Source organism: Magallana gigas, chromosome 9 (genome assembly GCF_963853765.1).
Source record: "Magallana gigas chromosome 9, xbMagGiga1.1, whole genome shotgun sequence".
Lineage (NCBI taxonomy): Eukaryota > Metazoa > Mollusca > Bivalvia > Ostreida > Ostreidae > Magallana > Magallana gigas.
Genome location: NC_088861.1, coordinates 41,888,977 through 41,911,585, shown reverse-complemented (window position 1 = coordinate 41,911,585; position 22,609 = coordinate 41,888,977). Strand labels below are relative to the sequence as shown.

The 22,609-nt window shown below is 34.1% G+C and overlaps 1 protein-coding gene across 1 annotated transcript; it reads right to left on the bottom strand.

Annotated features, from left to right (window-relative positions):
* Nucleotides 1-2,417: 2,417 nt before the first annotated feature.
* Nucleotides 2,418-21,974, bottom strand: LOC105343607 (uncharacterized). Its single transcript, XM_011451028.4, has 16 exons — nt 21,789-21,974; nt 20,530-20,646; nt 20,038-20,163; nt 18,411-18,533; nt 17,798-17,902; nt 17,551-17,664; nt 15,172-15,291; nt 14,705-14,815; nt 13,892-14,035; nt 13,600-13,782; nt 13,217-13,411; nt 12,617-12,766; nt 11,113-11,148; nt 10,680-10,764; nt 3,822-3,934; nt 2,418-2,559 (listed from the first exon to the last, which is right to left on the bottom strand). Exons 1-16 carry the CDS (start codon nt 21,850-21,852, stop codon nt 2,426-2,428), a joined length of 1,920 nt encoding a protein of 639 aa, XP_011449330.3. The 5' UTR covers nt 21,853-21,974; the 3' UTR covers nt 2,418-2,425.
* Nucleotides 21,975-22,609: the final 635 nt, after the last annotated feature.

The window sequence follows — 22,609 nt, the reverse complement described above, 5'->3', positions numbered from 1 at the left end:
ACATTATTGACTACTATGTCGTCTCATTACTCGTAAACACCCTTACCGACCTTGGAAAAGTGGAGGAAGTGTGACATTATGTTTATTTCACCTGAAGATCGAGAATCACCTTGCATTACCTGTGAACAAACTATCTTCTTGATTTTAATTAAGGGGAGTGTGATGTTGTTTATATCAGAGGCAAGCGGTCTGTTGTAAGATGCCCGAGGATTTTTTTTTCTTTTTTATTGAAATCGATTGCTAGTATTTGTACATAATATATTGTGCAATAATTAATAAGCCCAAAACTAGCGCAATTTTTTGCGCAATATATAAGTTTTTATTTGAAAAGAACTTTATATTCTTTGCGGTGGACCGTCCAAATTTCTTCTCACCGTTGCATGCGCGGGCGCTGGGAGGTAGAAATTCAAATTTCGTATTTACACAGTTGAATTACGGAAGATTTTCCTCGGATTCCCATGGAATTTTTTTCTAGATCAGCGCATGCGGAGAGCTACAGTTATTCAACTTTCACTTTCTCAACATAAAATGCCCAAGACTAAAATCCCTGAACTTGATCTATCTTAAATTCTTTGTTGAATTAAAAGACTAAAGCTCACCGGGTCACAATTTCGTCTCATATCAATTTCAACACCGTCTTTGTATAAGATCAACAACTTCAAGAATGTTAAACCATTTATAACAAAAATCAAAACACTTACCTTTCCTTTATTCTGTATAAGCTGTTACAGAATTTTATGCTCCGTTTATATATATTGTTTATATTTTTATATATCACTTACCCTGTATATTTTGTGTATATTTCATTCATATCAAATGCTATTTTAATAATGGTATGTCCTAAATTTGTAGATAAATTTTTTTGGTATATACGTTTTTAAAATGAAAAAAAGAAGGAAAAAAAAGTAAAATATTCAAATGTCGCAATATTAACGATTTTACTTAATAATTGGCTAATGTTACTTTTTACATGTACGTCGAAATCTTTAGATACTTATTTCTTTAATTTTCAAATTAACGTAAATTGTTAAATAAGCCTCACAGGACCGCTTAGTATTTTAATTACATAATTCAACCCGTTTTGACATCTTACCTGGCACCTATTCGTTTCATTTTTATCCACGCCCACAAGTAATTAAATAACCAATTATATTTTATATTTCGGGATTAACTTTAGGGGCGTGACTTTGTAATTATCGACGAAATAAAACGAAAAGCCAAACGCAAATTGTCACCTTTTGACATTTGCAATCTAAATTAATAAACTTCATATTTTGGCTTTATTTTAATATATATTTGATTTTATTTCGAAGGTAAATATTTTTTTATGTTCTTTTTCTTTTCAATTGATTTTATTGTGAATTTACACCTTTTGACATTTGCAATCTATATTGATAAACTTTGTATTTTGGCTTTATTTTAATATTTGGTTTTATTTCGAAGTCCCCGAAGATCCTTTATTCCCCCGGTACCTCAGCAAAGCGAGTTACAGAGAGAAACCGTTGTAACAAAGCTTTTCAGAACTGTGTTTAAGACTATATATGACCAAGTAAATTAAAAAATGGTTGTAGAAAGGACACCAATGAACCCCCTTCATATTTTTCAGATTCTTAAATCTTCAAAAACAAGTCTGTACGGTACCTGCGCAATTCGACAGCTGTTTTGAGTTATAAAAAAGGCAGTGTCCTGTTCTTGTATGCAAACTTTTCAAACAAAATGACATGTAGGACTTCATATTCATTGTTTTTATATCTTTTGGCAACATTTTTGGCCAGTTTCGGGCAGAAACAAGCCAGTTCAAGAAATGTTTACACTCTTTTTCCTCATATGTACAAGATGGCCGCACACAGTTAAACGCTTCGCGGTCCCAATTGAACTTACCCAAATCAGTTTATCCTCGTATAAACTGGGTAACTATTAACTTCAAATATTCTAAACCTTGTACATTTACAATGTAGTATTTGTCAACATGAACAAATTTAATATTTTTTGCATATAAATATTTAGCAATACATGCAGTTGATTTCTATTAATGTTTTTGATCATTTTGGCATGTACTAACCGATATTGTTAAAAATATATAAGCAAAATAATAATAATAATAAATCAGTTCTGTATGCTATTGTGATGGTATATAATGCAATTTTTTAAAGTACAGCAGTTATGGTAGTCACAGCAACACAAACAAACATTTTACATTCAGCATAGTGGTAGAAGTCATAGTACGTCATCTTGTCATGGCAACACACACAAATCCTTCGATCATATATTACGTTCAGCTTAGTGAGAGTAGTCATGGCAACGGACACAATTACACTGTTGTCAGAGTAACACCACTACTTGATGTGATTAGTGTTGGTACACACTACATGAACATATGAACAGTTTTGGTATCAGTCTCCTTTTTTAGTAACCAGTTCCTCCACTATAAATAGACTGAAGAGCATCTGTCATCAATGACGTCCTTCCTGCCAGGACTCCGGATTGCTGGGAATGATATTGGGGTTCCCCCATGTATTTTGTAAGCTTCGTTGTAAGGTGATGAAACTGACTCGTATCCTAAAGATAGATAAAAAATCCTTACTGTCACAAGATCGAATCGTATATTGATTTATTCAATCAAGCAACATTTTACTTTACAAAAAACACAAAACGACCGAGCAACATGCACTGTGCCTATCATACCTAAACACTGTGCCGGATAACTATGCCAGTGACAAGGTGGCATTTTTGCACCCGCTTTTGATGCAGTTTCGTTAAAAATCTGTATAAACCTTTGTCTGGAGAGTATATACATGTATTAACCACTTTTGTGTAAGTGTGTCTCACCTGACGGGTCAGATATTCACTTTCAAAAATTAATATTTCATAGGAAAAACAATAATTCCCGAAGGAAAAATAATTTCCGTACAGGAGATATTGAAAATCCTATAGGATATTATAAAAAAACCCTACAGGAATTATATAATTCCTATTAGATAACGTATTTCCTTCAGGAATTAATTCAGACAGGTAGTTTTCCTACAGGAAATAAGATTTCCTATTGGGTTTTAAAATCGTTTGGGAGTTTTGCTCAAATCCCTATGTTAAATTCCTTTAGGAACTTCTTCTATTCTGGTAGGACATTCGAAATATTCTATTATAGGAAATTTGCTTAGGAAAAAAATAGAATTTTTTTTTCTACAGGAATGTATTTTTTACAGGTAAATATCTCAACTATCAGGTGAGATACATGAACAGCAAAAGGGATTGTAAACTCTTTAAGCAATAGTGTAATCTATTATATGACATATTTGAATTTTTCGATACATGCAACTTACACGGTTGCCACCTTTGCACCGGCATAAGTATCCGAAACAGCGCTTACCTTCGACCACCGTGTCTCCTTTTTATATTTTCTAACAATTTAGGTATAAGATACTTATGTTCAGATTAGAACCATTATATATTATATATTATATACAGGACTGCGTTAAAGATCGTAAAAGCTTTTAGTAATCTCAGCAATGAAAATATTTGACGGAAGTAGCTGCATTAATCTTGAACGATATGCTAGTTTAGCAACAACATTAATTAATTCAGTGTGTCCAGCTAAGGACCTAGATATCTAACAAAGCAGCTAGGATAGCATGCAGCTACGATTTTGCTGACCAAGTATCATCTGAATAGTGATTTTTTTATACATGAAGTCTAAGAGATATATCTTATTCTGCTTATTGATATTAAAGATTTTTTCCAACAGGATATATACACACGACGAAGCATTGCGGTAAGACTCTAAACAGCTAGACCATTGTGTTATGAGTTAAAGGACCTCAGACCTTGACACGAGCTGCTGGTCACACCTCCGGGTGAACTTCCGCCATTTTCTCTGTTATTGTTGAAAGAGGAAGTGGTATCAGGGGTATTCCTCCGCGACCGATTTCTGTGCGCCCTTATAAGAAAAAACAAATGTTTTACACGGTATACCTACGAAAGCCGAGAAGGATCATTCGAGATTCGAGATTCGAAATACGAGATTCGAAATACGAGATTCGAGATTCGAAATTCGAGATTCAATATCTAAATTAACCAATCAAATCAAGGATCTGAAAATATGTATCCTAGCGACATCAAACTGTTCTAATAAAAATCATACGTACATGCTCTTATATACAAATAAATGCTATGTTCACTTCTCCCTACCTAACTAAATAATTATTTGTATTTACTTTTACACAGAATATCTAAGTAGACTAATAATAATGCAGTGTGCTTCGCGGATCTAAGTGGTTTTGTTTGCCCTGGTGCATTTCCACCTGATGCGTTTGAACCCTAAGGTATTTCACCACCAGTAATAGTTTAAAACCCGGGTTTATTCACCCCTTTTGCGTAAAAATGCGGTTATGGTAGAGAACTTCATAAGCGTAGCTAATTTTTTCTGTATGGGGTCCTAGGCCTATTTTTAAAAAATTTACTATGTAAATTTAATAAGCTCCAATTTTCCCGAGGAGGGGGTCCAGATCCTTTGACCCCCTCCTTTCTAGATCCCCGCATGAAGATTAGTTCATGTATCTAAATAATCTAAATATAAATAATCTGTCCTGTTTCACTAATAAATATAAGCATTACTTATCGTTTTTATGTATGCATACAGTGATACACTAGTACTATGATTATAAACAAATCATTGAGATATTATCACATCATACGGAATTATTAATAAATACAATTTTTTTCCTTTTCCTCAGTAAACAACTTATTATGAGTCTTACTTTTGGAATTGTTTTCAATATAGAAGGATGCCTACTCTCTACAATTAAAAGTAGGGATGATAGGGTGCCAATTTGTTCACATTGCCGATTTCTTGTGCAGAGAACAGTAAAACCCTTTATTTGATTGTGCATGAATATTTCAAAATTAATTGTTGTACATGTATTTTGTTATAATTCATTCATTGATATATCAACAAGAAAGAATAAAAGCATATGTTTCACAGCCAAGTTAAGTTTCTCTTTAGTTTCCTACCCCCCCCCCCCCCCCCCCCCCCCCCCCACCGCACCAAAATTGACAATAATTACATATAAGCAATACAAATGTTTACTTTTTTTGTAAGTAAATCTCTAAAGATGTAAATAAGCACTGCAAACAAAGATGTGTGTATTTAATATACTACTACATTACACTTACCCAGATAAAATGTAATCAGGATGAAGCTACAAGGGGTGAGTGGTGCAAATTTACCAATTTGTCGCCAAACACACAAAACACCAAATAAAGAAACTGTGAGTGGTGGGTGGAATGCATAAAAGATGGCGGCAAATTATCTCAAATATTCAGTGCAAAAACCCACAAATAGGCTGTTATTTGTTACATACTGTGGAATCATTAGATTTCGTGGTGGCTCAATTTTCGTGGAATTCGTGGGTACCTCTCAACCACGAATTAACATCCTCCACGAATTAATAAATTAGGGTAATAAAGTCATATTTCCTTTGTAGGTTTCAGAGAATACACGAAATTACGTCCCCATGAACCTGTAAAATTTAAGCAATCCACGAAAATTGGCCCCCACGAAATATAATGATTCCACAGTATCCTGCAAAAACACTGATGAAAAATGTTATCGTCCCATAACATAGCCGATTAGGTTAATGTGTACATATGGTCAACGTACATGTAATTCTAATATACAAGAAGGCGGACGTATCAGGCGGGGATCCAGAAAATTAAATTTCAAAAATGATCAGTTGAATTACATTAAATGCTTTGAAAATTGTTTTAAACTATCGCACGGGTCAAAATGCGTGATAGAAGCTATGTACAGTGTAATTGGAAACTTTCATTTTATATCAATATGTAGTATTACCTATTATAACAAATGAGAGTATAGCACAACTGCCACCAGCAATACATGTCCTTTACCGGCACCACCTCCCTCCCCATAAAAAAATAAAACAATTGTCGTTTTATTTGCTAAAATGTGTGTGGTTCAAGATTTTTCTAAAGGACATACCGGATTAGAATTGAAAAAAAGAGTCGTACGTTTAAAACTAATTTTGTCAAAAATTTTAGATTCATTTGGTTATATTTTGGTCCATTTGGGTAAATATATGCACCAGCATATATATAATCAAGCCATAAATTCAAAATATTTTCAAAAATTAATAGCTTTAAATCCAGTGGATGAAAGAAAAGGAAAGCAAGTCGAACTCGATGAATGCTAATACCTGTGTTGAATGAATGGTTCAGTAGGATATGCGCAAAAAGTCCCGTCTACTCTTTCCTACCCTATAATTATTGGAATATTAAATCCGATTATAGGAGTCAAATTTAAAATCAAGTACGGATATGTACCTGTTTATCAAAAGTAAAACTACTCATAATTTATCTACAGTGCATCGTTATGGAGCTACACAGAAAGTTTTATATTAATTTGCCGAGCCAAATAAAACAAGAGGCCCATGGGCCACATCGCTCACCTGAGGAACAATAGGTATGATAAAATCAGCTTAATGGAGTCATAATACAAACTATCTGGACAATGTACAATAATACATGTAGATCCTGTATAAATAAAATCCATTTTCCCCTGGATATTCTTATGCTTATAATCATTAGTCCCTTTTCTAACAAGATGATTTTATAGTCTTATCATATGTTGAGTATTGCAGTTCTCAAAATGATCCTTAACAATAGTTTATATATTAGATATAAACGTACATCAAACTATGAACCTTCTCGGGAGGCCAAAGAATTGTCCTGGGGCCAAAGTCTTAACAATTATAAAGAAACATCTGGCTGATTAGTTTCTGAGAAGATTTTTAAAGATTTACCCTATATATTCCTTTGTTAAATTTTGACCCCCCCATTGTGGCCCCACCCTACCCCTGGGGATCATGATTTTCACAACCATGAATCTACACTACCTGAGGATGCTTTCACACACGTTTCAGCTTTCCTGGCTGATTAGTTTCTGAGAAGAAGATTTTTAAAGATTTACTCTGTTTATTCCTATCTAAAACATCGACCTCCCATTGTGGCCCAAACCTACCCCCAGGGTTATGATTTTCACAAATTTGAATCTACACTACCTGAGGATGCTTCCACACAAGTTTCAGCTTTCCTGGCTAATTAGTTTCTGAGAAGAAGATTTTTAAAGATTTACTCTATTTAATCATATGTTAAACTTCGACCCCCCATTGTGGCCCCATTCTACCCCCAGGGGTTATTATTTTCACAACTTTGAATCAACACTACCTGAGGATGCTTCCAAAGAAGTTTCAGCATTGCCGGCTGATTAGTTTCTGAGAAGAAGATTTTTAAAGATTTACTCTATATATTCCTATGTTTAACTTCGATCCCCCATTGTGGCCCCACCCTTCCCCCGGGGGTCATGATTTTCACAACTATGAATTTACACTACCTGAGGATGCATCCACAAAAGTGTCAGCTTTCCTGGCTGATTAGTTTCTAAGAAGAAGATTTTTAAAGATTTACTCTATATATTCCTATTTTAAACTTCGATCCCCCATTGTGGCCCCACCCTACCCCCGGGGGCCATGATTTTCACAACTATGAATCTACACTACCTGAGGATGCTTTCACACAAGTTTCAGCTTTCCTGGCTGATTAGTTTCTGAGAAGAAGATTTTTAAAGATTCACTCTATATATTCCTATGTTAAACTTCGATCCCCCATTGTGGCCTCACCGTACCCCGGGGGTCATGATTTTCACAACTTTGAATCTACACTACCTGAGGATCCTTCCACACAAGTGTCAGCTTTCCTGGCCGATTAGTTTCTGAGAAGAAGATTTTTAAAGATTTATTCTATATATTCCTATGTAAAACTTCGATTCTTCATTGTGGCCCAACCCTACCTCCGGGGATCATGATTTTCACAAATTTGTATCTACATTACCTGATGATGCTTTCACACAAGTTTCAGCTTTCCTGGCTGATTAGTTTCTGAGGAGAAGATTTTTAAAGATTTACTCTATATATTCATTTGTTAAACTTCGACCCCCCATTGTGGCCCCACCCTCAGGTGAGCTAAAAAGGTTAAGTTTACAATACAATAAGTTGTTAAAGTTGGTTTCTGGAAGAACAGACTTTGAAAATTTTCTTAATAAATATTGACAAAACTATGATCTGTGTACAAACATAGAATTGTGAGCAAATCGCTGTATCTTGCTTATAATTCGAAGCTTAACACTCAAATATGGTTAGTAAATAGAAATTGTAAACAATTAAACACAAGAAACATGCACTACATGTATAACAAATAAAGAACACAATTTATTTTTTCGAAATGAATCATATATATATACATGTATATACCTACATATTTCCGTCAGCGATATCAAACTCTATTTAAACTGAATAAACTCGAAAAAATGCCGAGCATCTCAACAAAACCTATTGCATTAATCTACATGTACCATTACGCAAAAGATAATGCCGAATTACCGATAGAATGAATTGTATTTCAGTACCCGTCCCCTACATCCGATTTTGCTTAATTTGCGCAGGTAAACAGTTAACTGTTTGATTTACCGAAGTCTCTGTTTGATTTGATACGTAAAAATCACGAAATACAGACGATAGTTTCCAGGTTACAAAGCATAATGAGAACGAAACGAAAATCAGAACAAGCTAACACCAACGTCATGTGTGAAAACTGTCAACGCATTGAAATATTTAGCCTCAATTTACTTCACAAAATCGGCACCAATATATTTTGTATGTTTCAAAATTTCCCTTCATACGCGAACTGTTGCACAACAAGCAAATTCATCATAGTCAGATCGACCCTTTTTCGTATAATGTCATGGCTGCTTTAAACAAAGAACCTCGTTTTAGAAGTATGGAATCATTTTACCGGATGCCGAACCCGAAGCTATTAAACTGATTGAAACACGCATTTCCTTTATTATTATTTTCGTAATAACTCAGATTTGAAACAAAATTTCCACTTAATTTTTGCAATTTATATTTTCCTTCCCATAAGGATAATTTATGCTAAACTATGTTGAATTTGCCTCGGTAGTTCTTGAGAAGAAGATTTTTAAAAATGCACCCCCCTTTTTCTACAGTTTCAAGGTTTTCTCCGCTTTGAATACAGATCAAACTTTTATTTCTGCAATTTATATTCGCCCTCCCATAAGGATGATTTGTGCCAAATTTGGTTGAAATTGGATAAGCGGTTTTAGAGAAGAAGTTCAAAATGTAAAAAGTTTACAGACGGACAGACGGACGGACGGACAGACGGACGGACAGACGGACGACGGACAAAATGTGATCAGAATAGCTCACTTGAGCTTTCAGCTCAGGTGAGCTAAAAAACCTGGAAAACGAAGAGAAAACAAAGTGGGGACAGAATAACTGACAAATTAATTAGGACTATATAGCCCCCCCCCCCACCCCCCCCCCCCCCCCCCCCCTCTTGAAATGTATATACTGAAAACAGATTATTGGCGTACAACATCCGCACACAATTTAAAGAAAATTTCATGTTTTTTTTATCATTTTCGCTAGCTAATGTAAGACATCACAAATATCCCAAGCCCCCTCACGGAAAAGGAAATGCTAGGTGATGAGAGAGAGAGAGAGAGAGAGAGAGAGAGAGAGAGAGAGAGAGAGAGAGAGAGAGAGAGAGAGAGAGAGAGAGAGAGAGAGTGAGTCGATGTAAATCACAGGTGCGCTAACACCGTTAAAATTAAAGCTTGCTAGTTGGTCTGCCCTACCCTAGCTACCTCCTCTCTTTTCTCGTTTTAGAGGCTTAATTATTGTCTATATATGCTTGTAACAAATCAAATCAATTTCAAATTCTAAATCAAACTGAATTTGACACTACAAAACTCTCTCTGTGTCTGTCTGTCTGTCTATCTGTCTGTCTGTCTGTCTGTCTCTCTCTCTCTCTCTCTCTCTCTCTCTCTCTCTCTCTCTCTCTCTCTCTCTCTCTCTCTCTCTCATATCGACAATGGCATTGCCATACCCTACAATACACTATTCTTATCTGGATTTTTGTCTTTGAGGTTGTAAATCATTATATCTTCTATGGTTTAAAACTTTATCATAACCTATATTTTGACATGTCGATTATTTTTTTGAGTTTCGTTTCATAGCTAAAACATTTAGATTAAACAGATCTTTCTTCGCGAGCCGATTTTTACACAGTTGGGGCGAATACACTTCGGGTTAAAATTGTTCGGGGGGAAATACATACAGGGCAAACGAAACCACTTAGATTCGCAAAGCCAACAGTGTTATTTCTAATTTAATTGTTTATACTGTGTGGGGTTAATTCCTCAATGTTAATTTAACCAATTTATAACCACTATATAAGAGCTATTAAGACATTTATTTGTAGGAAAGAGCATGTACGTATGATCTTTATTTAGAACAGTTTGATGTTGCTAGGATACAGGTTTCAGATCCATGATTTGATTGGTTAATTTAGATATTGAATCTCGAATTTCGAATCTCGAATCTCGTATTTCGAATCTCGTATTTCGAATCTCGAATCTCGAATGATCCTTCTCGGCTTTCGTATATACCATTATAGTAAAACAATATAAAATAAAGTTTAAAATTTGTGAAATAAAAAAAATTTAATTGTTTTTCCCTATAACGTTAATGTGTTCTATATTGGAATAGTCAGAATATGACTTGGTCTTGTCCAGGCCGAATGCTTACCGTATTACGCAGAAAATGGTTAAAATAGTTAATACCCCTGCTACCACACCAATGGAGATCCACGCAGGGAGGGACAACCCGGCACCTACCAGGATATCGACAGTAATTCAATCAATCAATTAATCAATCAATACTTCGATCATACATCAATCATACACTAGTAATCGAAATTCAATCCAAAATTAAATCAGTAAACCATTACTAGTATTCCATCAGGAAACAAATACGAATTTAACTGATCAATGAATATTAGCTTACAACAGCCTTGTTGTTCTTGTGTTTGATTACATTTTTCTACAAATATTTTTGCTAACATTTTATTGTATGAACCACACAGGTGTTCGTCAATTAGTATATCTTTCAGTATCAAAAACAGAGCATAAACTGAGAAAAATTAAATTAATCCTTTAATAGAAATGTAAAACTGACTCACTGTTATCGTGGGACGGATTCTTCCTCCTTCGAAGAGCTGAAAAAGACAGGAATTTATGTAGCCGAAGTGTTATGCAGTTTATAATGTGTCATACAGATTAAGAATTAGACAGCTTAAAAGTTTTACAGCTAATATTAATATAGCTTTTTAAAAAGGTTATAAATTAAGTGTAACACATGTATAAACAGCTAAAGTGTAACACATGTATGAACAGCTTAAGTGCAACACATGTATACACAGCTTAAGTGTAACACATGTATAAACAGCTTAAGTGCAACACATGTATACACAGCTTAAGTGTAACACATGTATAAACAGCTTAAGTGCAACACATGTATACACAGCTTAAGTGTAACACATGTATAAACAGCTTAAGTGAAACACATGTATAAACAGCTAAAGTGTAACACATGTATGAACAGCTTAAGTGTAACACATGTATACACAGCTTAAGAGTAATACAACTTAATGGTTTAAGACCTTACACATCATATACTTACATACATCTTAAATGTTATACACCTAAGCATAAGATTTATCAGTACATATCAGTACAGGATAAGAGTTATACAACTTTAATGTTATACAGCTAAATAGTAATATAACTATTAACAAATATACATATAAGGTTTAAGAGTTAAAAAGATTGAGTGTTGCACAGTAAAGGTGTTATACAGCTTAAGTGTTAAAAACAGCTGAAGTGTTAAATACAGCTTAAGTGTTAAATATACCTTAAGTGTTAAATACAGCTTCAATGTTAGATAATTGAAGTCATAAACAGTTGAAGTGTTGTACATCTTAATTGTTAAATACAGCTGAAATGTTACACAGCTGGAGTGTTATACAGCTAAGGTATTAATCAACTGAATTGTTAAACACCTTAAGTGTTACTTAACTGAAGTGTTACACAGCTGAAAATTTAAATAAAGCTTGAGTATTATACAGATATGTGTTACACAACTGATGTGTTATACTGCCTAAAAGTAAAACAGTTAAACCGTTAATGTTGAGGTTTAGAGTTATCAGTACAATCAATGCAGCTTAACAGTTTTACATTTTTATGAGATTTACAGCTGGAGAGCTATTCACGGTCAACTCAAGAATTATATTACAGCATACGTTTTACAGTTTTACAGCATATAGTTATAAAGCTTACATAACCAATACAAATAATATGATCAATCTACCTAGAATATACACAGGTCAAGTGTACCGAAGCGTTAAATATAAAAAAGAAACACGGAATATCCAACTGTATAGTACAATTGACGATATAGAGTAAACCCGTAGGAGCCAAATATACATTAAGAACATGAGCGCCAAATATAAACAGTAAACAAGTATGAGCTAAATGTATACACAGATAAATATATACAGCACTCATAGATACTATACAGATGATGTCATTGAGAGTATATAGATATCGGAGTGAAAACATCTCCGATTACAAAAAGGGTCTTCTCGCAGCTTGTTTAAATTATATACGATTCATTATATCCGTTACCTCTATTATGTGAATTTTTGTCGCAGTGTGGACCTTTCCAACCCGATAAACAACTCTGTGCGCATGTTCCCGTGACGTCATCACATCCTTCATTTCCATCACAATTGCACGTTTTCTCACACTGGTCACCGAATGAGTAGTTGGAGCACACTGTAGAAGTACTCAAATGGTTGAATGGCAATCAAATAACTAAAGATGTACTTAGTACCAATATTTAAGAGCCACTCCGCATTAAAAACATTGCATAGTGTATGTCTGTGAACTTTTTTGTCCAATCAAAGATTATAAAACACATCGGAATTAATACTTTTAAGTAATGAGGGTGGTAGAATATCTTTTTAAGCGTTGTCCCCTTTTTTTTGAAAACCAGACTAGTCCTTAGGATATAATATGCGTTCGACATGTCCTGGGTTTTTTTTGGTCACAAAATTAAGAGAGTTAATTTAAAAAATCATTGCTGAATGATAGATTAAAAAAAGTTTTACTTTCAAATTCAAAGAGTAAGGAATACTGTTAACCATTTATTTTAGAATGGTGTGTGCAAATGCTCTAACAAATGGGAACGATCTTTTGATAAAATTTCTACATTGATTTTCTTACCAATGACCTGAATCTCACAGATTTGCATGATGGCCATTTTGTTGTCGTCTGCTATCAGGATGAGCAACAGACTGTGCATTGTGACGTTATCTGGACACGTAATATCCAGGTAGCCATTGGTCAATAGGTTAGTATTATTGATGACACACCTAGGAACAACCAAATGCAAAGCCAGACCCGCTAAATACGTCACATCTAAAAAGACACCATCAGAGAAGGAAAGCAAAAGCTTAATTTCATCTTTTGAGACCAACAAAACAAGTGTTAAAACTTATTTAGACAAATATATTACTTACAAAAAGCCATAAACCATAATTATAAAATACACAATTAGCTCAAATAAACCTTGTGAATGAAAAATCCAATTCACTTATAAAATGTACCTTTTGGATTATATATTCTGATTCTTCTAATTTCAGAAGGCTTAGTAAGGTTAGCTTCCCAATACGCATTAAAGGATCCTACAGCGGGCGGCGGACAGGTTCTGACGTCGCCGTCAATACTTAACTCTGATTGGATGACCTTATGACCACTGTTCTGAATGGGCGTTTGGAATGAAATTGCTTCTATAAGATTAAAAAGGTGTCATTTTTAAAAGTGAAAAAAACCCACCAAGTATAATTAAACATAAGTAATCGCGGTCTGGAATGGCTATCATGATATAATCAGACATACTAGTGTTGATCTGACAGGTTGGCCCCGCCCATCCTTGCCGGCACGCCCCCTGACACGCCCCAGTACCTGGATGACAATGTCCCTCACAATGACAGTCGTAGTGTCGCGGACCATACTTGCCAGGAATTACTTTTACAGAGGGATCTGAAACACAATATTTACATTTTTAACTGTCTTTGTCTGTGATAACAAAACGAATCAATTTTGAACCCTAAAATCCAATAACTTCATAAAAAATGAGTGACACAAAATGGGCGCGTCTTATAGCATAACCGGAAAACGGTATTGGCTGCGCCGCGTAGTAATACATAGAATGTGCTACATAAAAAAAATTGTGGTTTTAAAATAATGTTGTTTTATAGTGTACAGATTGGAATTATGTAAATATAAGTAATAATCAAACTTTCTTTAAATATTATAAGGTGATAATTTCGGTTGAAGCGTGGACAAATCTACCAAAAAACCCTTCGGGCTTTATTGGATTTGACCACGCCCCGACCAAAATCATCACCTCATAATACTCAAAGAATGATTCCTAATTCCTTAAATGAGAGAGAGAGAGAGAGAGAGAGAGAGAGAGAGAGAGAGAGAGAGAGAGAGAGAGAGAGAGAGAGAGAGAGAGAGAGAGCTGTAAATTAATACAATTAAAAGGTCATCCGAAAATATTTATACAATGAACATTAAATTTGAATAAAAGTTTCTTTTCAAATTTAAATGTGAGAAGAAAAAATCTGAACAACTACAATGGAAAAAAATTGAATTTAAATTGTGACACACGGAGGCAAAACATTGAAACATTGACAAAAAGTTTACCACAAAGTTCTTCATCTGAGGAGTCATCGCAGTCAGAGAACCCATCACATAGCGTATCCATGGCAACACAACCTCGATTTTTACACCGGAACTCATTGGGATTCATACATTCTTAAACCAAATGAGAATAAAACTCCAACTAGAAAATCATATAGTATATAGAATTTTATGTTTTAGTTACACAAACAACTAATATAGAACTGCCAATATGGCATTTTGCACATCTACGTCTTAAAGTAGATGCAGTTTCCGACAAATTAACTTCTATAAGAGTCATAGACAATTGATTGGAGTTCAAACTACTTCTGATAGTGATATATCTCACCTGGCATATGTACCTTACCTTGATTAAAATTATTTCACCTAAACACTAGTATTCTACACTATCATCCGGCTTCGTGCCATAAGATAAACATTGCAGAATTATAAAAAGATTGCTCTTGATGTGAAATGTTTTAAAAACTCACTGCATGTGATATCTTTTTCGTCCTCTCCTTGTTCACAATCAACAACACCATTACATATCCATGACAACGGAATACATTCCCTGCTGTGTTCACAATTAAACTGATTTTCTTTGCACTTGCCTTTAAAAAACAATATCTACATTTCACATATTTTTGCATGCAAAGTGTGTGCAAAGCGTCTGCAGTTATAACACTGTAACACCTACAGATAACTGTTATGTTAAACGATGAGCGGTTTATAAAAAGCGTAAAATGTCCAAAACCATTTTATATCATTCGATCGTATGAAACTAATTAAATTGACTTCAACAGTGCACAAAGCGTAAACTGCCCAATCCAGGTTAAACTCGTATAGTTATGTTGGTAGACACTGAGTTCATTTCATAGATAAATTGAGTAGCTATTGAATTCATTTCTTAAGGAAGGAGTCTATCTGGTTTTGTACTTTTCAAAAGAAAATTTAATTAAATGTTCATTAATTCAAGATAAAAAGAATTTAAAATATCATATTTTCCTTTCCTTTTTACTATCACAGAACTTAAAAATTGTATTCAAAGTTTAGAATCTCACAAGGATTATATTTTTGGTGGAACATTGGCGTAGAAAAATATCACGTTTTTGCATTTCAGAATTGCTGTAGATTCATGAGTCTATTTAGCATTTTTAAAACAATAACATTAATGTTGGATTTTTTATAACTAATGCAAATTATAAGGTACTTGGGTTTCAGAGTATGTTTTTAGAATGTGATTTGCCGACCAAATTACCTTCTATTAGCTTTTTAAAGCCCTTATTCTATAAAAAGATTTGTGTGCCGGAAAAAAATACAAAAGAATTTCGATTTTCTGTTAATTTAAATCTTAATATAAAGTCTTCATAATAATTATGTAAAAATCGGAAATATTTTAATATTGGATAAGAGGATAATCAAAATATCTTCAAAAATTTAAGAAAAAAGAGGAAATTCGGGTTGAGCAATATCAATTTAGTTTCAATATATATCAATGTACATCAATAAAATAATACATACGGATGTTATATACATACGTATATTTTATTGATAAAGACAACTTTATTATATATTTCATTCATATTGAATTAATTTCCTTTTGTAAACCGAGTGGTATTTTATGTTTGAAATTTAATTTGTTTGATCATTTTAGAAATACATTGCCGCATCTGTTTGTGATCTCTCATGTTGACATCTCCCTCCTCTCCCTTATCCATTTCTCACAGTGATCCCCTGTTTACTGCCATTTGTTTATTTTCGTTTATCTGATTGATGGTCAGATCTTGGACTTGCGTGTCTTTGAATTTATTATAGTAATTCCCTCCTGTATCCTGTTTTGAGAATTTATGTCTTTGAGCGTTCCCCAAATTTTGGTTCCATCTTGGAGTTATTTCATTGGTCCTTTATAGAGAAAGGGGAGGAGTTGTCAAAGATGAGACATGCGGGATTGATAATTATTTTTCACTCTCACTTTGGATTTCTTTTTAAAATGATGTTTCTTTAATTGTGATTTTGAACTTTAATAAATTCTAAATTTTAAAACTGGATATTTTTATTTACGTTACATTACGTAACCAATATTACGTAATCACAACACTAACATTTCGTCTTAAATTTGCATGTTCCATTTATGAATTTATGATCAGCAGCGAAAATTAAAATTCATTTCTGATATGATAGCCTAATTGATAAATGCATGCATGCTTCCATTGAATAATTTTGTTTAGTCAGGCAAGCTTTTTGGAAAGCTATTACTTGTCATCCTTTATGTTGAGAAAAAAGCAGTGACCTTGACGTGACCTTTATGCAAAAACAAGATGGCCAATTTTTTTAATATATGAGAGAGGTTTGATAACGAAATATTTACATTTGCAAATATGTTTCCTTATATGAAACTATAGAATAACGAAAACGTTCTATTCTGTATGAGCTTTTTCATGACGTCATATATGATCATAGCACGCGCTTATCGATTGTGAACATAAAATCTCGGTAATTTTAACAATTCTGAACAACTGTCTTTTTCAAACGTAAATAATATGTTTTACGGTGCTACCGTTCTGGCGAGCGCAGCAAGAATTATACACATACCTTGCATCATTGTCAACTTATAGTTTTATTTAGGTATCAACGAACGTCAAAGAATGTTGCTGTCATCACTTCATACACATCACTTTATACTCATCACAGTTTATGTCAATATCACTTTATATCATGCGCGGATCCAGAAAATTTTTCAAGGGGGGGTTCGAAGGATAATTGTGTTTACCAGGGGGGGTCCGAGTCACTAAATGACTATACATACCACAGTCTAAGACGTCATCACTTTGTACTCACTATAGTTCATAACGTCATCACTTTATACGTACTACACTTTCTTTCGTCAGAGTGATCCCCGCAGTCGTTTTCGCCGTCACACCTATCGCCATAGTGGATACAATGTCCGTTTCTACACGTGATCAAGTAGTAGGGGCAATCAGCAACTACATTATAATATACAACAGTAATCGAACAGTGAGAACATCACACGAATGGCCAGAACATCATACATAGTGATACAATTGCAACATCAGTCGAACAAAAAGAATATCAAACGAAAGCATATATGATACGCACGACATCGCTGATCAACTTCATCCGAGAAATCCCCGCAATCATTGTTGCCATCACAAGTTTTCTTAAAATGTATGCATTTCTTGTTTGTGCATTCAAACCCAGAACCTGTAAAACATATATTATTTTCTTTCTATATTAAAAGTATATTGAATTGGAAATGTTTTTATTTGTATCAGTTGCTGAAATGTTGTTGGAGGCGTTATGAAAGGTTTGGAAAGGAAATAACGAAGTGGATAGATCGTCCTATATCTGACGTTATTAACGTTAACGTATGTGAACATATTTCTAGTTTTTAGTTTTTAAATATGTACATTTTGGCAAAAACCAATTAAAATGAATGACATTCCTACAGGGTTTTGTAAGAGGGTTAACTATTAATCTCAATTAATAGAGCGCTTGATTCGGGAGAATCCGAGTCAAAACCCCAAGCAGAGGCAAATTTTCTACCTGTGTAATACACGATAATGATGAAAAAACATCTGGCACAGGTGTAAAAATAACAGTAAAAATTTACCTTATGCTTTAGCCTATGTGTACACTAGCACAAGAAATTCAATTGCATAAATATAACTGTTAACAGATTAGGTTAAAGTTCAAGGAATGGTTTACTTACATCCCTGCGGACAACCTACTTCATCCGACCAATCAAAGCAATCGTTTCTTCCGTTGCATGTGAGATTCCGATAGATACATCTGTTGTTGTCGCATTGGAACAAGTGACGTTGGTAAGAACAATCTAAATTCACAAATAATATACGTGGTAGTGATAATTTTGCGTGTGATTAAATAAACAGATCAATATATGTGATAAAATAAAATAAAATAAAATATGTATCAATGTTCTTTTCATCCAATCATCATTTCATTCTCTATTCATCTTCTTCTACTGCATGTTACTATTAATAAACGACCTGACCGAGGAAACAGTTATAAATATATCAAGGTATTCGATTGGCCTAGCCACTTTAGCGGGTCGTGAATTTGATAAAAACCAGATTACAGGTTCTGAGAGTGACAAGACCAGTTACCACTCAGGGCGTACGCAAGGGATTCTATTTCTTATGCATGGGCACATATTTATATACAGCACGCACAGTAAGTTCTTTTTTAACTCGTATTAATACCGGTGTATCCTGTATTGAATGTGAATGAATGAATATTTATATTATTTGTCATACTTATATAATAATTTTTTTTTTTTGCTTGTCAAGATTTTTGGGATGAGTCTGCCCCCCCCCCCCCCCACTTTCAAAAACGATGCTACGTGCCTGCATTTTCACGTAATCATTTTACTACAAATGTTAAAGGCTGTGTGATTTACTCATATATCAAATACACGTGAGTGTGCAAATGAAAATGATATTTATTACATGTATATTGTATGAATTATTAATATGTATTTTAATTATTGTAGGGCTGATCCCTTGTATATAATAGTCCTGGGGTCAGACGAATTAATGAGTTAACCCACAACCGGCCTGTTTTTCATCCTTAAAACACTGGACGCCATTGCCAGAACTAATTAATTTCTGATTATTAGATATAAAATCAAAGTACTGAAGTACTGACGGGAGTTGATTTTATCGATTATCATTTATTCAAAATCAAATATGTGATTTTGCATGACAAGAAGTATCAGTAATCGAAATATTTCTGAGAAATTGTACGGATCCAGGCAAGATTGAACTCTTGCCTTGTTCAACCAAACGCGCGGTTGTCTCCGATTATCTTCGACAAGCAAGAGAGACTCTGTTTTGTCGGATATTAACGGAGACAGCCAAGCGTCTGGTTGAACGAGACTACATTGATCTAGCATAGGAATACATACGACTTTAAAAAATATCTAAACTGTTTATACAGTTTAAAATCTTACTATTTTCATGGTATTAATAAATAATTTTTCTTGAAAAACAATGCTTCAGAATGTATAGCATCGAATTTATCGATTATTTTCAAGAACTAAGTGTTGTCTAAGGCATTGATTTGTGCTTTGGTCCAAACACTGTTTCACTTTCGCTTTGCCCGAGTAAGTGCATAGGAGAGTTGATTAAAATCAACTCCCAAAAATGTGATGATCATGCGAGATCTTAAATTTTCATGCAGGCTAAGAAATGAAAGTTGCAGATGAAATGATAAAAATCTCAAGCTTTAAATTGAATTTTCATGAAGTTAATTAACTGATGTAGATTAAAAAAGATGATAAACAAACAATAGATGTTTATGTAAATTTAACCATTTACCTCCTCCACACAGTGATGGCGTCTCATCGGACCAATCGGAACAGTCCTTATTTCCATTACATATTCTAGATTTGTTTATGCAATTTCCCTCAAAGTAACATTTATGTTGGAAATCTGTGCATCTCTCTACAATGAATTATCAGTAAACATTAAAGAGAGCAATAGAGAGAGAGAGAGAGAGAGAGAGAGAGAGAGAGAGAGAGAGAGAGAGAGAGAGAGAGAGAGAGAGAGAGAGAAGCAAACTGCTTTTGTAAAGACAAAAAGCAAAATCGGCCTTATAGGTCAATTCTTTCGTTCTGAACAAGTGATCCTTTTAAGTGATACATGTCCTATCAACGGCATTTGGACGTTGAGATATTCATATAAATTGATTTTACTAATTAAAATATGACGTCATGTAAACGTTAACCATGCGGATTTTATCGAGGTCAAGATCGACGAAATCGATCGTCCAACACTGGCGAAATCTTCCGGAGGGTGCCGAGTACTTACGACAGAGGCTGTCATTTTCATCCGAGCCGTCGCCACAATCATCGATGACGTCACACTGGAGATTCCACTTTATACAATTTCCATTATCACATTCAAAATCAGCAAAACCACATCTACCTGAAAAATGTTTTAAATTTTAAAAAAATGAAATTGTTCATCAATTGTGATTATTGGAAACCATTTTTAAGAAATAATTTTGACCTCAGTTTGAGTTATCTACATAAACAAATGAACATATTGTATACTTTAATTTTTAGCATAAAATTGTACATGTTGGAGACCCATTCATTAACAATATTATATTCAGTAAAACGTCATTTCAAAATTTTATTTCAGTTATGAATCTTTAAAGGATCTCTTTCAAAGTCTGATATTATCGTTGAAAAACTAAGAGAATCTCTTTACTTCCGTAAGATATATCCGATAAAATAGCAATATAATTGCTTTTTTGGTGACAAATAAGGCATTTGAATTTAAGAAAAAGCCTTCAATTAAGTTAAAAATTATATTGATTTGGGGGGGGGGGGCAGACACTTTTCATAGACGTAATAATATAAAAAATTAATTATGGGAAAATTGAACCCCAACCAAAATTTATGGAAAGTTTAAAAAACTAGACTGAATTTAACATACATGTATAGATCAAATCGATTAAAATTAAATCGTTGATTATCTTGTTTGCATCGACAAGAGATGATCTATAACAACTATTTACCCTGTTATAAGGTCACACTGTGTAAGGAAAGGATTACGGTCCAATGTTTTGGAAGAGTACATATTAAACATTAGTTTATTGGTTCCTTTGTCGTCAATAATTGTACATGTCATCAGATTAACACAGGGTATTCTATGTACAAGTTGGGGGTTGTGCTGACAGGCAGATTAAACTATATATAATTGTTTAATACATATAGTACTGTATGTATGTGCTGATATAATTGTTTATATACATGTAGTAATACATGTACATGCTGAGGGTAAGGGGTCTGAACATACATGTACATGTAGTAATGTAAAGATAAAAAATCAAATGGCGCCCAATCCAGAAGGATCTTCCCTGTACTAATTGTATTTATCATCTCTCTCTCTCTCTCTCTCTCTCTCTCTTTTAAATAAGTAAACAACGTCTTTATCAGTTGAACAAACAGAGTTGAAAAAAAAACAAATACAACATGCTATAATATAAATATCCCCGAGTCAATAGAGCAATCGGGAAAAATAAAGTTAAAATAATAACAGTCTATATCAAACGGCCTTACCGGATCTGCTGATATCAATTTGGGAAAAAATCAGCAACACAATAGCGACCGATCTCTCCAGCATTTCCTTGGAGGGATTGGGTATTGCTAAATATGCATGGACCGCATGTCATGTTCTTATCTGCAGCCAGAGGAACGATTTGTGTATACCTGTGTTTAAACGTTACCCCAATACTGTGGTCAGGATAGGCACAGAGCCCTAACGGTTATCTGTATTGACTAAACCTGAGTACCCGTACCCCGCACTGAACCCCAACAGCTACCTAGATATTTCATTAATCAGAATAGCAATACACCTATCGTTAGCTCCTCCTCTTTTTTACTTGACATCAGCTACCATATATACACACACATCACACACTGTCAAGAGTGCATGGGAGGGTAGTCCGAGGGGACGTGGGGGGGGGGGGGTATACACAGAATAACAAAATTTACCTGACCTACTACCTTAATAGAAGTTAATGTAATGAGCGAGATTTTCTTATACATCCAGTGGGTACTAGTATCCCTTTACTACTTTTCTATAAAGAGATGTTTCAATTCGATGATATGAATTGAATCCAAAACAATGATGTTTTATATAGATAAGAGGACACAAAAAATCTTTCATCTCATGATGCGATTTTAAAATTCGTCAAGGAGTAACCAGGAACGGCAAGATTGAATGCAAGTTTGAAATTTAAATCTAATAAATTAGTGAAGTAGTAAAAAATATCTAATTTTTCGTGCAAAACATACATATTTTAACAAGAGGCCCAGGGGCCACATTGCTCACCTGAGCAACAATTGCCTTAATAATTCTGATCAAATTAGCATTACAG

Bases quoted from the DNA above. Each gene is read 5' to 3' on its own strand.
- LOC105343607 (XM_011451028.4), bottom strand. From the start codon at position 21,852: ATGCTGGAGAGATCGGTCGCTATTGTGTTGCTGATTTTTTCCCAAATT. The intron at 17,665-17,797 runs GTGCGTATCATA...ATTATAATGTAG, and splicing joins TGAAGTTGATCAGCGATGTC to TTGCTGATTGCCCCTACTAC. The intron at 12,767-13,216 runs GTAAGAAAATCA...GTACTTCTACAG, and splicing joins CTGTGAGATTCAGGTCATTG to TGTGCTCCAACTACTCATTC.